The sequence below is a fragment of the Salvelinus alpinus genome, chromosome 29 (assembly GCF_045679555.1).
Source record: "Salvelinus alpinus chromosome 29, SLU_Salpinus.1, whole genome shotgun sequence".
Taxonomy (NCBI): domain Eukaryota; kingdom Metazoa; phylum Chordata; class Actinopteri; order Salmoniformes; family Salmonidae; genus Salvelinus; species Salvelinus alpinus.
The window spans coordinates 16734626-16752799 of NC_092114.1; the positions used below are offsets into that span (position 1 = coordinate 16734626).

General features: G+C 45.3%; 1 protein-coding gene across 5 annotated transcripts in view; it reads right to left on the bottom strand.

Moving 5' to 3' along the window:
• LOC139559143 (programmed cell death 6-interacting protein-like) overlaps positions 1–18174 on the bottom strand; it is a 37117-nt gene that overhangs the window by 12424 nt on the left and 6519 nt on the right. For 2 of the 5 annotated variants that reach the window (XM_071374884.1, XM_071374888.1), the window contains exons 1-8: positions 13952–15156; positions 13561–13783; positions 12896–13019; positions 8025–8202; positions 7795–7906; positions 7073–7242; positions 3594–3842; positions 2986–3120 (exon numbers count right to left, since the gene is read on the bottom strand). In XM_071374884.1, the coding sequence (XP_071230985.1) occupies positions 2986–3120; positions 3594–3842; positions 7073–7242; positions 7795–7906; positions 8025–8202; positions 12896–13019; positions 13561–13783; positions 13952–14938 (2178 nt within the window). In that variant the 5' untranslated portion in view covers positions 14939–15156. Of the gene's footprint in view, positions 1–2985; positions 3121–3593; positions 3843–7072; positions 7243–7794; positions 7907–8024; positions 8203–12895; positions 13020–13560; positions 13784–13951; positions 15158–15572; positions 15674–15764; positions 15919–18174 lie in introns of those variants that run through there. The other 3 variants (XM_071374887.1, XM_071374886.1, XM_071374885.1) reach the window with 3 other exon arrangements.

An 18174-nucleotide genomic window follows, 5' to 3' on the forward strand; every position in this document is an offset into this window, starting at 1 on the left:
AACTCAGTTTAGTAATGTCACCTTGTACATTCTACTATTACAACTCAGTTTAGTAATGTCACCTTGTGTATTCTACTATTACAACTCAGTTTAGTAATGTCACCTTGTGTATTCTACTATTACAACTCAGTTTAGTAATGTCACCTTGTACATTCTACTATTACAACTCAGTTTAGTAATGTCACCTTGTGTATTCTACTATTACAACCCAGTTTAGTAATGTCACCTTGTGTATTCTACTATTACAACCCAGTTTAGTAATGTCACCTTGTGTATTCTACTATTACAACTCAGTTTAGTAATGTCACCTTGTGTATTCTACTATTACAACTCAGTTTAGTAATGTCACCTTGTGTATTCTACTATTACAACTCAGTTTAGTAATGTCACCTTGTGTATTCTACTATTACAACTCAGTTTAGTAATGTCACCTTGTGTATTCTACTATTACAACTCAGTTTAGTAATGTCACCTTGTGTATTCTACTATTACAACTCAGTTTAGTAATGTCACCTTGTGTATTCTACTATTACAACTCAGTTTAGTAATGTCACCTTGTACATTCTACTATTACAACTCAGTTTAGTAATGTCACCTTGTGTATTCTACTATTACAACTCAGTTTAGTAATGTCACCTTGTGTATTCTACTATTACAACTCAGTTTAGTAATGTCACCTTGTGTATTCTACTATTACAACTCAGTTTAGTAATGTCACCTTGTGTATTCTACTATTACAACTCAGTTTAGTAATGTCACCTTGTGTATTCTACTATTACAACTCAGTTTAGTAATGTCACCTTGTACATTCTACTATTACAACTCAGTTTAGTAATGTCACCTTGTGTATTCTACTATTACAACTCAGTTTAGTAATGTCACCTTGTGTATTCTACTATTACAACTCAGTTTAGTAATGTCACCTTGTACATTCTACTATTACAACTCAGTTTAGTAATGTCACCTTGTACATTCTACTATTACAACTCAGTTTAGTAATGTCACCTTGTACATTCTACTATTACAACTCAGTTTAGTAATGTCACCTTGTGTATTCTACTATTACAACCCAGTTTAGTAATGTCACCTTGTGTATTCTACTATTACAACTCAGTTTAGTAATGTCACCTTGTGTATTCTACTATTACAACTCAGTTTAGTAATGTCACCTTGTGTATTCTACTATTACAACTCAGTTTAGTAATGTCACCTTGTACATTCTACTATTACAACTCAGTTTAGTATGTCACCTTGTGTATTCTACTATTACAACTTTCTAGAGTACATATAAAGCCGGACTGAGTTCCTTTAAACACACAAATTTGGACACCTACTAATTCAAGAGTTTTTCATTATTTTTACTATTTTCTACATTGTAGAATAATAGTGAAGACATCAAAACTATGAAATAACACATATGGAATCATGTAGTAACCCAAAAAAGTGTTAAACAAATCCAAATATATTTTATATTTGAGATTCTTCAGAGTAGCCACCCTTTGCCTTGACAGCTTTGCACACTCTTTGCATTCTCTCAACCAGCTTCATGAGGTAGTCATCTGGAATGCATTTCAATTAACAGGTGTGCTTTGTTAAAAGTGAATTTGTGGAATTTCATTCCTTCTTAATGCATTTGAACCAATCAGTTGTGTTGCGACAAGGTAGGGGTGGTATACGGAAGATAGCCCTATTTGGTAAAAGACCAAGTCCATATTATGACAAGAACTTCTCAAATAAGCAAAGAGAAATGACAGTCCATCATTACTTTAAGACATGAAGGTCAGTCAATCTGGAACTTTTAAAGAACTTTGAAAGTTTCTTCAAGTGCTGTCGCAAAAACCATCAAGCACTATGATGAAACTGGCTCTCATGAGGACCGCCACAGGAAAGGAAGACCCTCTGCTGCAGAAGATAAGTTCATTAGAGTTACCAGCCTCAGAAATTGCAGCACAAATAAATGCTTCACAGAGTTCAAGTAACAGACACATCTCAACATCAACTGTCCAGAGGAGACTGTGTGAGTCGGGCCTTCATGGTCAAATAGCTGCAGAGAAACCACTACTAAAGGACACCAATAATAAGAAGAGACTTGCTTGGGCCAAGAACACGAGCAACGGACATTAGACCGGTGGAAATCTGTCCTTTGGTCTGATGAGTACAAATTAGATTTTTGGTTCCAACCGCCGTGTCTTTGTGAGATGCAGAGTAGGTGAACGGATGATCTCCGCATGGTGGTTCACACCGTGAAGCATGGAGGAGGAGGTGTGGGGGTGCTTTGCTGGTGACACTGTCTGTGATTTATTTAGAATTCAAGGCACACTTAACCAGCATGGCTTCCACAGCATTCTGCAGCGATACGCCATCCCATCTGGTTTGCGCTTAGTGGGACTATCATGTGTTTTTGAACAGAACAATGACCCAAAACAGACCTCCAGGCTGTGTAAGGGATTTATGACCAAGAAGGAGAGTGATGGAGTGCTGCATCAGATGACCTGGCCTCCACAATCACCTGACCTCAACCCAATTGAGATGGTTTGGGATGAGTTGGACCGCAGAGTGAAGGAAAAGCAGCCAACAAGTGCTCAGTATATGTGGGAACTCCTTCAAGACTGTTGGAAAAGCATTCCAGGTGACTACCTCATGAAGCTGGTTGAGAGAATGCCAAGAGTGTGCAAAGCTGTCATCAAGGCAAAGGGTGGCTACTTTGGAGAATCTAAAATATATTTTAATTTGTTTAACCCTTTTTTGTTTACTAAAGGATTCCATATGTGTTATTTTATAGTTTTGATGTCTTCACTATTATTCTACAATGTAGAAAATAGTACAAATAAAGACAAACCATTGAATGAGTAGGAGTGTCCAAACTTTTGACTGGTGATGTATATATATATATATTTTTTGGGGTGGAGACACTGGCGCATCCCCTGCGGGTCCTCGGGGGCACAGCCCTACAGTTTGGGAGCCACTGCCCTAGGCGACAGTTACCTTGGTGCCCTCTCGGAGGTTGCTGGTGATCTCTACGTAGCTGTCGTGGGCTGAGGCCAGCTTCTTCAACACCTCCTCACGATCATTAGCCTCCGAGTTGGACTGCTTCAGCTTGGAGAACTCCTGGTGGGACGTCTGGGGGGGAGACAACCAACAGTTGGAGATGGAAGGAGAGAATCCACAAGGCTCTCTTTTTAGGAAGTATAAGTGAAAAGTGTTTGTGTGTATATGCAGGGGTGTGTATGTGTGTGTGTGTGTGTGTGTGTGTGTGTGTGTGTGTGTGTGTGTGTGTGTGTGTGTGTGTGTGTGTGTGTATATGCAGGTGTGTGTATGTGAGTGAGTGTGTGTGTGTGTATATGCAGGTGTGTGTGTGTGTGTGTGTGTGAGTGTATATGCAGGTGTGTGTGTGTGTGTGTGTGTGTATATGCAGGTGTGTGTATGTGAGTGAGTGAGTGTGTGTGTGTGTATATGCAGGTGTGTGTGTGTGTGTGTGTGTGTGTGTAGATGCAGGTGTGTGTGTGTGTGTGTGTGCGTGTGTAGATGCAGGTGTGTGTATGTGAGTGTGTGTGTGTGTGTGTGTGTGTGTATATGCAGGGGTGTGTGTGTACCTGCACTTTGCCCAGCAGCTCTTCCTGAGAGCGGAGGCTGGCCTGAACCCTCTGGCTGTAGCTGCCGTATGATTGGTCCAGCTGGCTCATTGACAGTGCCTCCTCATTGATGGCCCCGTCCTGAGCCAGAGCCGTCAGGAAGCTGGAGGACATGTCAAAGGTCACGCCCTTAATCTCCGCCTCCAACCTCTCCCTCTCCTTCTTCACTTCCTCTAGCTGGGCCAGCTGGGAACGCAACACACTCACCACCTAGAGGGAGAATACACACTGTTAGAACACACACCACCTAGAAAGACGGGATACACACACACACACCACCTAGAGAGAGGGGATACACACACACACACCACCTAGAGAGAGGGGATACACACACACACACACACACACACACACCACCTAGAGAGAGGGGATACACACACACACACACCACCTAGAGAGAGGGGATACACACACCACCTAGAGAGAGGGGATACACACACCACCTAGAGAGAGGGGATACACACACCACCTAGAGAGAGGGGATACACACACACACACACCACCTAGAGAGAGGGGATACACACACACACACACCACCTAGAGAGAGGGGATACACACACACACACACCACCTAGAGAGAGGGGATACACACACACACACACCACCTAGAGAGAGGGGATACACACACCACCTAGAGAGAGGGGATACACACACCACCTAGAGAGAGGGGATACACACACACACACACCACCTAGAGAGAGGGGATACACACACACACACACCACCTAGAGAGAGGGGATACACACACACACACACCACCTAGAGAGAGGGGATACACACACACACACACCACCTAGAGAGAGGGGATACACACACACACACACCACCTAGAGAGAGGGGATACACACACACACACACCACCTAGAGAGAGGGGATACACACACCACCTAGAGAGAGGGGATACACACACCACCTAGAGGGAGGGGATACACACACACACACACCACCTAGAGGGAGGGGATACACACACACACACCACCTAGAGGGAGGGGATACACACACACACACCACCTAGAGAGAGGGGATACACACACACACACACCACCTAAAGAGAGGGGATACACACACACACACCACCTAGAGAGAGGGGATACACACACACACACATCACCTAGAGAGAGGGGATACACACACATCACCTAGAGAGAGGGGATACACACACACACACACACATCACCTAGAGAGAGGGGATACACACACACACACACACCACCTAGAGAGAGGGGATACACACACCACCTAGAGAGAGGGGATACACACACACACACACCACCTAGAGAGAGGGGATACACACACCACCTAGAGAGAGGGGATACACACACCACCTAGAGAGAGGGGATACACACACCACCTAGAGAGAGGGGATACACACACCACCTAGAGAGAGGGGATACACACACCACCTAGAGAGAGGGGATACACACCACCTAGAGAGAGGGGATACACACACCACCTAGAGAGAGGGGATACACACACACACACACACCACCTAGAGAGAGGGGATACACACACACACACACCACCTAGAGAGAGGGGATACACACACACACACACCACCTAGAGAGAGGGGATACACACACCACCTAGAGAGAGGGGATACACACACCACCTAGAGAGAGGGGATACACACACCACCTAGAGAGAGGGGATACACACACCACCTAGAGAGAGGGGATACACACACCACCTAGAGAGAGGGGATACACACACCACCTAGAGAGAGGGGATACACACACCACCTAGAGAGAGGGGATACACACACCACCTAGAGAGAGGGGATACACACACCACCTAGAGAGAGGGGATACACACACCACCTAGAGAGAGGGGATACACACACCACCTAGAGAGAGGGGATACACACACACACACACCACCTAGAGAGAGGGGATACACACACACACACACCACCTAGAGAGAGGGGATACACACACACACACCACCTAGAGAGAGGGGATACACACACACACACCACCTAGAGAGAGGGGATACACACACCACCTAGAGAGAGGGGATACACACACCACCTAGAGAGAGGGGATACACACACCACCTAGAGAGAGGGGATACACACACCACCTAGAGAGAGGGGATACACACACACACACACCACCTAGAGAGAGGGGATACACACACACACACACCACCTAGAGAGAGGGGATACACACACACACACACCACCTAGAGAGAGGGGATACACACACACACACACCACCTAGAGAGAGGGGATACACACACACACACACACCACCTAGAGAGAGGGGATACACACACACACACACCACCTAGAGAGAGGGGATACACACACACACACACCACCTAGAGAGAGGGGATACACACACACACACACCACCTAGAGAGAGGGGATACACACACCACCTAGAGAGAGGGGATACACACACCACCTAGAGGGAGGGGATACACACACACACACACCACCTAGAGGGAGGGGATACACACACACACACCACCTAGAGGGAGGGGATACACACACACACACCACCTAGAGAGAGGGGATACACACACACACACACCACCTAAAGAGAGGGGATACACACACACACACCACCTAGAGAGAGGGGATACACACACACACACACCACCTAGAGAGAGGGGATACACACACACACACACCACCTAGAGAGAGGGGATACACACACACACACCACCTAGAGAGAGGGGATACACACACACACACATCACCTAGAGAGAGGGGATACACACACACACACATCACCTAGAGAGAGGGGATACACACACATCACCTAGAGAGAGGGGATACACACACATCACCTAGAGAGAGGGGATACACACACACACACATCACCTAGAGAGAGGGGATACACACACACACACACATCACCTAGAGAGAGGGGATACACACACACACACACATCACCTAGAGAGAGGGGATACACACACACACACACACCACCTAGAGAGAGGGGATACACACACCACCTAGAGAGAGGGGATACACACACACACACACCACCTAGAGAGAGGGGATACACACACCACCTAGAGAGAGGGGATACACACACCACCTAGAGAGAGGGGATACACACACCACCTAGAGAGAGGGGATACACACACACACACATCACCTAGAGAGAGGGGATACACACACACACACACATCACCTAGAGAGAGGGGATACACACACACACACACATCACCTAGAGAGAGGGGATACACACACACACACACCACCTAGAGAGAGGGGATACACACACCACCTAGAGAGAGGGGATACACACACACACACACCACCTAGAGAGAGGGGATACACACACCACCTAGAGAGAGGGGATACACACACCACCTAGAGAGAGGGGATACACACACCACCTAGAGAGAGGGGATACACACACCACCTAGAGAGAGGGGATACACACACCACCTAGAGAGAGGGGATATACACACACACACACTCTCACCTCGCTGCCCTGCAGTGTCTTCACAGGATTGGCTGATGGTATGGCAGCAGTGAGTTCAGCCTCAGGTTTACAGAGCAGAGCGATCATCTCACAGTGTGTATTATAACGCTCCTTGACCACCTGGTCCGCCTGCACTGCCTTGTCCAGCACACTGCGGAAGTTACCCCCCTCTGGCCCGGGGGAGGAGAGGGAGGGGTGACAGAACATTTAATATCATTACATCAGTACTACACAACACGTATCAGTATTTAACAATATGTGTATTTTTGGATGTGTGTGTACCTGCTCTGAGTGGTTTCTAGCAGTCTCCAGGTGTGTGTACCTGCTCTGAGTGGTTTGTAGAGGTCTCCAGGTGTGTGTACCTGCTCTGAGTGGTTTGTAGAGGTCTCCAGGTGTGTGTACCTGCTCTGAGTGGTTTGTAGAGGTCTCCAGGTGTGTGTACCTGCTCTGAGTGGTTTGTAGAGGTCTCCAGGTGTGTGTACCTGCTCTGAGTGGTTTGTAGAGGTCTCCAGGTGTGTGTACCTGCTCTGAGTGGTTTGTAGAGGTCTCCAGGTGTGTGTACCTGCTCTGAGTGGTTTGTAGAGGTCTCCAGGTGTGTGTACCTGCTCTGAGTGGTTTGTAGAGGTCTCCAGGTGTGTGTACCTGCTCTGAGTGGTTTGTAGAGGTCTCCAGGTGTGTGTACCTGCTCTGAGTGGTTTGTAGAGGTCTCCAGGTGTGTGTACCTGCTCTGAGTGGTTTGTAGAGGTCTCCAGAGGGAGTTCTGTTCCAGCGTTGGCTGAACTTGGATCTCAGCTCGCTGTCTGTCGACTCCTCATCACCCAGCATCTTCAGAGACTACAAAACACACACATTATACAAGACACACCCATCATGGGTATATCAAGGCACGCGTGCACCTCGTCCAGTATCTCTCTGTTTCGTGTCAGTAGTTCATGGAGGTGTGTGTGTTTACCTCGTCCAGTATCTCTCTGTTTCGTGTAAGTAGTTCAGGCAGATCTCTGATCAGTTGCTCTATGCTCTGCAGCCCCCCCTGCTGGACGATGGCACGGGCCTTCTCAACAATGGATTGTGGGATAGAATCTCCAGACAAGTCCTCCAGAGCCGCAGGCAGGTTCAGAGACGCCAGGACACTGTTGTTAAATGATCAATACATTATCAATCTTTATAGGTATTGTCATGCAGGGATGGACAACTTTGATGGGGTTGGGGGGGGGGATGGGGGGGGCACAAAAAAATCTTGAACTCATTATGAGGGGCTGCAGTTGCTCACGGGTCTGCGTCTCCCCCCCCCCCCGGGGACCCTAGCAGAGAGAAATAACGGGGCCAAATTGACATCGGAGAGAATTTTTTCCAGTTTTAAAGCAAAGTTTCTGTAAGTCTACAAATTTTATCATGGGGCGGAGAGAAAGATTCTGCAATTTTATAACTAATTTCATGCAATATTACTTATTTTGCAATAGGGTGTAGATTAATGTTTGCAGTTGTTAATATGATATCTGAGTGAGACTGACTAACAAAATCAATGGGGGGGGCCCAGCCGATAATTCAACCATGATAACAAGTTTAGATTAGGGCTGTGGCGGTCACAAAATTGTCAGCCATTGACCGTTAAATAACTGTCGGTCTCACGGTAATTGACCGTTAATTAACAAACACGTTTGGCATCTCCTGGCTTCCACGTGTAGCCTACAAGACACTGATGCAGACCTTTGGAACATCTACACTTTTAAAAGTCTAATAAATCCATGTTATATAGCCTCCAACTTCACAATAAATCCATTATTTATTTTAGACAGGTCTAAAGAAACATGATATGAAGAAAATGTATATTTCAGAAGAGCAGAATAGGATACTCTGAGTTGTCCTTAGGTCCTGATCTGACTATGTCATATGGCTGTGGGCTACACTAGTTCATTTAACAGACAAGACTTGCTTAAAATTCTGTGGCATTATTTTTAAATTATTTGATAGTATTTTACAGTATGAAGAACACAATTGAACAAAGCTGAATAAAATAGAACTGTCCACATTTACTTTTCGTCAGCCAACAAGATGAGTAGGCCTAACGAACAGCAGAAGCACCAGCCTACATCAATCTACTATCCCCCATAGTACAAAAGTTGACCTGTTCTATTCTGTGCAATAAATAAATATTCCAAACATAGTTTGGGACAGTTGTGGGATGCAATAGATCCCAAATTAATACAACCACTACGCATCAACAAAAACATGCTTTACACAATGTGTCTGACACAACAGATCAGAATGTTTAGCTTAAAATGTTGATAAACTATTAGGCTACTTCTTCACATTATAAGCGCAGCAATGCGCACATGGCAGTGGGATATAAGCGCTTACTTTCCATTAGCAGGAAAACACCATTCTCAAAAGTGAACGCAAATGCGATCTAGCGTGTAATGCTTTTATTATGAATGGTTTTTATGGTGAAAATAATCTTCCCCAAACTTGAAACTCACACGCTGCTTATGTATGTAGTTAGGCTCTACACCCCTTGTAAAGTGGATTAATTAATGTGTTTAATTTTCAAAGAACTTTAGTTGTGATACAAACCTTATTAAAGCATATGGGCTAGGCTACATGAGGTGTGATACTAACCTTATTAAAACATATAGGACTATGGGCTAGGCTACATGAGGTGTGATACTAACCTTATTAAAACATATACAGTGGGGCAAAAAAGTATTTAGTCAGCCACCAATTGTGCAAGTTCTCCCACTTAAAAATATGAGAGAGGCCTGTAATTTTCATCATAGGTACACTTCAACTATGACAGACAAAATTAGATTTTTTTTTCTCCAGAAAATCACATTGTAGGATTTTTTATGAATTTATTTGCAAATTATGGTGGAAAATAAGTATTTGGTCAATAACAAAAGTTTCTCAATACTTTGTTATATACCCTTTGTTGGCAATGACAGAGGTCAAACGTTTTCTGTAAGTCTTCACAAGGTTTTCACACACTGTTGCTGGTATTTTGGCCCATTCCTCCATGTAGATCTCCTCTAGAGCAGTGATGTTTTGGGGCTGTTGCTGGGCAACACGGACTTTCAACTCCCTCTAAAGATTTTCTATGGGGTTGAGATATGGAGACTGGCTAGGCCACTCCAGGACCTTGAAATGCTTCTTACGAAGCCACTCCTTCGTTGCCCGGGCGGTGTGTTTGGGATCATTGTCATGCTGAAAGACCCAGCCACGTTTCATCTTCAATGCCCTTGCTGATGGAAGGAGGTTTTCACTCAAAATCTCACGATACATGGCTCCATTCATTCTGTCCTTTACACGGATCAGTCGTCCTGGTCCCTTTGCAGAATAACAGCCCCAAAGCATGATGTTTCCACCCCCATGCTTCACAGTAGGTATGGTGTTCTTTGGATGCAACTCAGCATTCTTTGTCCTCCAAACACAACGAGTTGAGTTTTTACCAAAAAGTTATATTTTGGTTTCATCTGACCATATGACATTCTCCCAATCTTCTTCTGGATCAACCAAATGCTCTCTAGCAAACTTCAGACGGGCCTGGACATGTACTGGCTTAAGCAGGGGGACACATCTGGCACTGCAGGATTTGAGTCCCTGGCGGCGTAGTGTGTTACTGATGGTAGGCTTTGTTACTTTGGTCCCAGCTCTCTGCAGGTCATTCACTAGGTCCCCCCGTGTGGTTCTGGGATTTTTGCTCACCGTTCTTGTGATCATTTTGACCCCACGGGGTGAGATCTTGCGTGGAGCCCCAGATCGAGGGAGATTATCAGTGGTCTTGTATGTCTTCCATTTCCTAATAATTGCTCCCACAGTTGATTTCTTCAAACCAAGCTGCTTACCTATTGCAGATTCAGTCTTCCCAGCCTGGTGCAGGTCTACAATTTTGTTTCTGGTGTCCTTTGACAGCTCTTTGGTTTTGGCCATAGTGGAGTTTGGAGTGTGACTGTTTGAGGTTGTGGACAGGTGTCTTTTATACTGATAACAAGTTCAAACAGGTGCCATTAATACAGGTAACGAGTGGAGGACAGAGGAGCCTCTTAAAGAAAAAGTTATAGGTCTGTGAGAGCCAGAAATCTTGCTTGTTTGTAGGTGACCAAATACTTATTTTCCACTATAATTTTCAAATAAATTCATAAAAAATCCTACAATGTGATTTTCTGGATTTTTTTCCCCATTTTGTCTGTCATAGTTGAAGTGTACCTATGATGAAAATTACAGGCCTCTCTCATCTTTTTAAGTGGGAGAACTTGCACAATTGGTGGCTGACTAAATACTTTTTTGCCCCACTGTAGGACTATGCTATATGAGGTGTGATACTAACCTTATTAAAACATATAGGGCTATGGGCTAGGCTACATGAGGTGTGATACTAACCTTATTAAAACATATAGGCCTATGGGCTAGGCTACATGAGGTGTGATACTAACCTTATTAAAACATATAGGCCTATGGGCTAGGCTACATGAGGTGTGATACTAACCTTATTAAAACATATAGGCCTATGGGCTAGGCTACATGAGGTGTGATACTAACCTTATTAAAACATATAGGCCTATGGGCTAGGCTACATGAGGTGTGATACTAACCTTATTAAAACATATAGGCCTATGGGCTAGGCTACATGAGGTGTGATGCTGACCTTATTAAAACATATAGGCCTATGGGCTAGGCTACATGAGGTGTGATGCTGACCTTATTAAAACATATAGGCCTATGGGCTAGGCTACATGAGGTGTGATGCTGACCTTATTAAAACATATAGGACTATGGGCTAGGCTACATGAGGTGTGATACTAACCTTATTAAAACATATAGGCCTATGGGCTAGGCTACATGAGGTGTGATACTAACCTTATTAAAACATATAGGACTATGGGCTAGGCTACATGAGGTGTGCGACTATGATTCGAAAAAAGTAATGCTGGGTATCATTCACAAGTGATAATATGAAATACATGTCATTTATGCACTTAAATGGCGAATGAAGAACACTTTTCCTGTGTTTCATTTTCATGCCAGCCAGGTAGGCTATACTCCTGTTGTAAAGATAAGCAATGTGCTTAACACATAAAATAAATATAGCAGGCCTAGCCTATAGAAAGCCGATGGCATCCTCCTCTTTTTAATAGAGGCCATCACTGTTTTCTCACACAATAGCATAGCCTATAGAAATGTTGCGCAACATGAAGTGTTAGATTAGATTTCCCATTCCATTTGCATTGATGTCAGAGTGATTAGAGGAACAATAGAGTGCTGAGTACCAGGCAGTTAACAAGTTCAGTAGGCTACTAATGACCATCAGCAGCATCAGAGCTCGGAGAAGCCTAGTTACCGTGACTAAACGGTCACGTGACATTTGACTGCCTTCATGACTCGTGACCGCCGGTGTGGCGGTAATACGGTCACCGTAACAACCCTAGTTTAGATAGCAGGCTGCTAAAGTAACTTAAAAGTGACTGACACCAGTGACTGACACCAGAGACTGACACCAGAGACTGACACCAGAGACTGACACCAGTGACTGACACCAGTGACTGACACCAGTGACTGACACCAGAGACTGACACCAGTGACTGACACCAGTGACTGACATAAGAGAGAAACTTGCTGAAACACAAACACATTCCTAAACTGCCTCTCGTGTATTCTACTATTTTAACTGGCGACAGGAAGTTGAGACACCGACTGAGATAAACAACATGTCGTTGATCAGAGGGCCTTCAAAAAGGGGGGCGCTGGCCCGTCAGTTGACCATCCCTGATGTACCGTGTTGTTTGAGTTGATCAATTGAAGCGTGAATACATTGTAAAGTAAGATCCGTACCCGTTGCAGAGGTTGGTAGCTTCTCTCATGGTTCCCACCAGTCTGTTGACGGTCTCAGCCTTCCTCTGGCTGGACACACTCATACTCAGCTGCACAGCCATGGGCACCATCTTCTCAAACAAGTCTACACACACACACACACACACACACATTTGTGAATTCTATCAGATATTTCGCAAAAAGAAAATGTGTGTGTGTGTGTGTGTGTGTGTGTGTGAAACAGTGTGTGTGTGTGTGTGTGTGTGTGTGTGTGTGTGTGTGAAACAGTGTGTGTGTGTGTGTGTGTGTGTGTGAAACAGTGTGTGTGTGTGTGTGTGTGTGTGTGTGAAACAGTGTGTGTGTGTGTGTGTGAAACAGTGTGTGAAACAGTGTGTGTGTGTGTGTGTGAAACAGTGTGTGTGTGTGTGTGTGTGTGTGTGTGTGTGTAACAGTGTGTGTGTGTGTGTGTGTGTGTGTGTGTGTAACAGTGTGTGTGTGTGTGTGTGTGTGTGTGTGTGTGTGTGTGAAACAGTGTGTGTGTGTGTGTGTGTGTGAAACAGTGTGTGTGTGTGTGTGAAACAGTGTGTGTGAGACAGTGTGTGTGTGACAGTGTGTGTCTGTCAGTGTGTGTCTGTCAGTGTGTGTCTGTCAGTGTGTGTCTGTCAGTGTGTGTCTGTCCCTCTCACCAGTGAACTTGGCGCTGAGCGGAGGTGTGATGGCGGTAGCCTTGACCAGCGCTGCCTTGCCGATGTGCTCCAGATCTTTGACCTCAGGGACGCGGTCGTGGTAGATGAAGTCGTTGTCCTTCTTGGCGGCGGTCAGAGCACGGCTGATCTTATCACTCAAGTCCTTCACACTGACGTACTCATCATAGCGAGACGCGACAGTCTTCACCAGCTCTGTAGCGTGCTGAGGGACGGCGACAATAGAAGAGAGAAGACTCAGTATGAAGACTTTGGTTGAGTGTTTATTTGGTCAGTGGAAAATCTAAATTGTCAGCTGGGGTTAAAAACACTGTAGGAACCACTGGGTTAGGGGTGTGTGTGTGTGTGTGTGTGTGTGTGTGTGTGTGTGTACCTGTAGGCGAGCGATCTCCTCTCCAAAGCGTTTCTTCTGCTTGGCGAGGAGAGACTGGTGCAGTTCAGCGTTGGCCTGCATGATGCAGTGTTTAGCTGCCAGCACCGGCAGCACCTCCTGGAAATAAAAATACTGACCAAAGAACGACCACAGAGCAAACCACACACACAGGGAGCAAACCACACACACACACAGGGAGCAAACCACACACACAGAGAAAACCACACACACACAGCAAACCACACACACAGGGAGCAAACCCCCCACACACACACACACACACAGGGAGCAAACCACACACACACACACAGAGCAAACCACACACACACACACACACACAGAGCAAACCACACACACAGCAAACCACACACACACACACAGCAAACCACACACACACACACAGGGAGCAAACCACACACACACACAGGGAGCAAACCACACACACACACACAGGGAGCAAACCACACACACACACAGGGAGCAAACCACACAGCACACCACACACACAGGGAGCAAACCACACACACACAGGGAGCAAACCACACACAGGGAGCAAACCACACACACACACACACACACACACACACACACACACACACACACACACACACACAGAGGGAGCAAACCACACACACACACACACAGGGAGCAAACCACACACACACACAGGGAGCAAACCACACACACACAGGGAGCAAACCACACACACACACACAGGGAGCAAACCACACACACAGGGAGCAAACCACACACACACACACACACACACACACACACAGGGAGCAAACCACACACACACACACACAGGGAGCAAACCACACACACAGGGAGCAAACCACACACACACACACAGGGAGCAAACCACACACACAGAGCAAACCACACACAGAGCAAACCACACACACATACACACAGAGCAAACCACACACACACACACACAGAGCAAACCACACACACACACACACACAGAGCAAACCACACACACATACACACAGAGCAAACCACACACACACACAGGGAGCAAACCACAGAACAGCACAAAGATCGGCAAGAGCAAATCACGAATGAGTATGCACATCACGACAACCAATCACGAACAGACACAGGCAATCAGAAACACACACACACACCACCAACACCACGAGGGATGCAGAGAGAGGAGACGGGAGACAGGACAGGCAGTGAGTGTTTAACCTTCCTGAAACATTCACCCAACCTGCATCACAGAGAACAGTGTGTGTGTGTGTGTGTGTGTGTGTGTGTGTGTGTGTGTGTGTGTGTGTGTGTGTGTGTGTGTTTCAGCAGTGAGACAGATTTAATACACACGTCATTTCAGAAGCCCATTATTAGGTAGTGAGTGACCAATCAGAATGGAAGTAGGACGGCGAAAGGGCCAATAAGAATACAGTCCAAGGTGTGACCAACCAATCAGAAAACAGCCCAGTTAGTGAATAACAAATCAGAATGGAGACTGTGGTAATCAACCAATCAGAACAGAGATAGTGACATGAGAGAAAGGGGAAAGTCCCTCTTATCCTTCCCCATCTAGTGAGTAGCTCTCACACACACACACACACACACACACACACACACACACACACACACACACACACACACACACCTTGGGCAGGTTCTCTTTGTACTGGCACTGCTTGAAGGCGTCACCGTAGAAATCTGCCGTCTGATTCGCCAGTTTAGCGATGATGGCATCCTTCATCTTATCTGCATGGCGAATGATACCATGGTTACTCGATTCATGTACACACATGTAAAGCGTGTAACGCGTGCGTGTAACGCGTGCGTGTGAACGTACCTGACGTAGCCTTGAGGAAGAAGACCTCCTGTGCCTGAGCCAGCATGATGAGACTGAGGGTTCCTACAGTCTCAGGAGAGACGTCCATAGTAGGTTCTCTGTTCAGAGCTGACAGCACGGTGTCTTTAATGTGACCAAATGCTCCACTCGCCAACTGGGGGGAGGGGGTGAGACACAGAGAGAGAGACACACACAGAGTGAGAGACACAGAGAGAGAGAGAGCGACAGAGTGTGTATCGGTTATATTATTTCTAAGTAGCATTACTATGATAAAAATGTGTAATTGGCTATAGTGTCGTTGGTAGTACTGTAAGTAATACCTGGTAGTATTTGGCTGTATACAGACATACAGTTGAAGTTTAAATGTATTTGGCTAAGGTGCATGTAAACTCCCGTTTTTCACAATTCCTGACATTTAATCCTAGTAAAAATTCCCTGTCTTAGGTCAGTTAGGATCAAATCAAATTTATTTTATATAGCCCTTCGTACATCAGCTAATATCTCGAAGTGCTGTACAGAAACCCAGCCTAAAACCCCAAACAGCAAGCAATGTAGGTGTAGAAGCACGGTGGCTAGGAAAAACTCCCTAGAAAGGCCAAAACCTAGGAAGAAACCTAGAGAGGAACCAGGCTATGAGGGGTGGCCAGTCCTCTTCATGGTTGTAGCAAGTCAGCACCTCAGGAGTAAATGTCAGTTGGCTTTTCATAGCCGATCATTAAGAGTATCTCTACCGCTCATGCGGTCTCTAGAGAGTTGAAAACAGCAGGTCTGAGACAGGTAGCACGTCCGGTGGACAGGTCAGGGTTCCATAGCCGCTTTTCACCACTTTATTTTAAGAATGTAAAATGTCCGAATATTATTTCAGCTTTTATTTCTCTCATCACATTCCCAGTGGGTCAGAAGTTTACATACACTCAATTAGTATTTGGTAGCATTGCCTTTAAATTGTTTAACTTGGGTCAAACGTTCCACAAGCTTCCCACAATAAGTTGGGTGAATTTTGGCCCATTCCTCCTGACAGAGGTTTGTAGGCCTCCTTGCTCGTACACGCTTTTTCAGTACTGACCACAAATTTTCTATGGGATAGAGGTCAGGGCTTTGTGATGGCCACTCCAATACCTTGACTTGGTTGTCCTTAAGCCATTTTGCCACAACTTTGGAAGTATGCTTGGGGTCATTGTCCATTTGGAAGACCCATTTGCGACCAAGCTTTAACTTCCTGACTGATGTCTTGAGATGTTGCTTCAATATATCCACAAAATTTTCCTTTCTCATGATGAAATCTATTTTGTGAAGTGCACCAGTCCCTCCTGCAGCAAAGCACCCCCACAACATGATGCTGCCACCCCCGTGCTTCACGGTTGGGATGGTGTTCTTCAGCTTGCAAGCCTCTCCCTTTTTCCTCCAAACATAACGATGGTCATTATGGCCAAACAGTTCTATTTCTGTTTCATCAGACCAGAGGATATTTCTCCAAAAAGTACGATTTTGTCGCCATGCTCATTTGCAAACCGTAGTCTGGCTTTTTGATGGCAGTTTTGGAGCAGTGGCTTCTTCCTTGCTGAGCAGCCTTTCAGGTTATGTCGATATACGACTCGTTTTACTGTGGATATAGATACTTTTGTACCCGTTTTCATCCAGCATCTTCACAAGGTCATTTGCTGTTCTGGGATTGATTTGCACTTTTCGCACCAAAGTACATTAATCTCTAGGAGACAGAACGCGTCTCCTTCCTGAGCGGTATGATGGCTGCGTGGTCCCATGGTGTTTATACTTGCGTACTATTGTTTGTACAGATGAACGTGGTACCTTCAGGCCTTTGGAAATTGCTCCCAAGGATGAACCAGACTTGTGGAGGTCTACAAATGTCTTTTCTGAAGTCTTGGCAGATTTCTTTTGATTTTCCCATGATGTCAAGCAAAGAGGCACTTAGTTTGAAGGTAGGCCTTGAAATACATCCACAGGTACACCTCCAATTGACTTAAGCTAATTGACATAATTTATCAGAAGCTTCTAAAGCCATGACAACATTTTCTGGAATTTTCCAAGCTGTTTAAAGGCACAGTCACCTTAGTGTATGTAAACTTCTGACCCACTGGAATTGTGATACAGTGAATTATAAGTGAAATAATCTGTCTGTAAACAATTGTTGGAAAAATGACTTGTGTCATGCACAAAGCAGATGTCTTAACCGACTTGCCAAAACTATAGTTTGTTAATAAGAAATTTGTGGAGTGGTTGAAAAACTAGTTTTAATGACTCCAACCTAAGTGTATGTAAACTTCCGACTTCAACTGTACGTAGTAGCATTTGGCTGTATTGTAGTATAACTATAGAAATACCTAGTAGTATTTGGCTGTATTGTAGTATAACGATAGAAATACCTAGTAGCATTTGGCTATATTGTAGT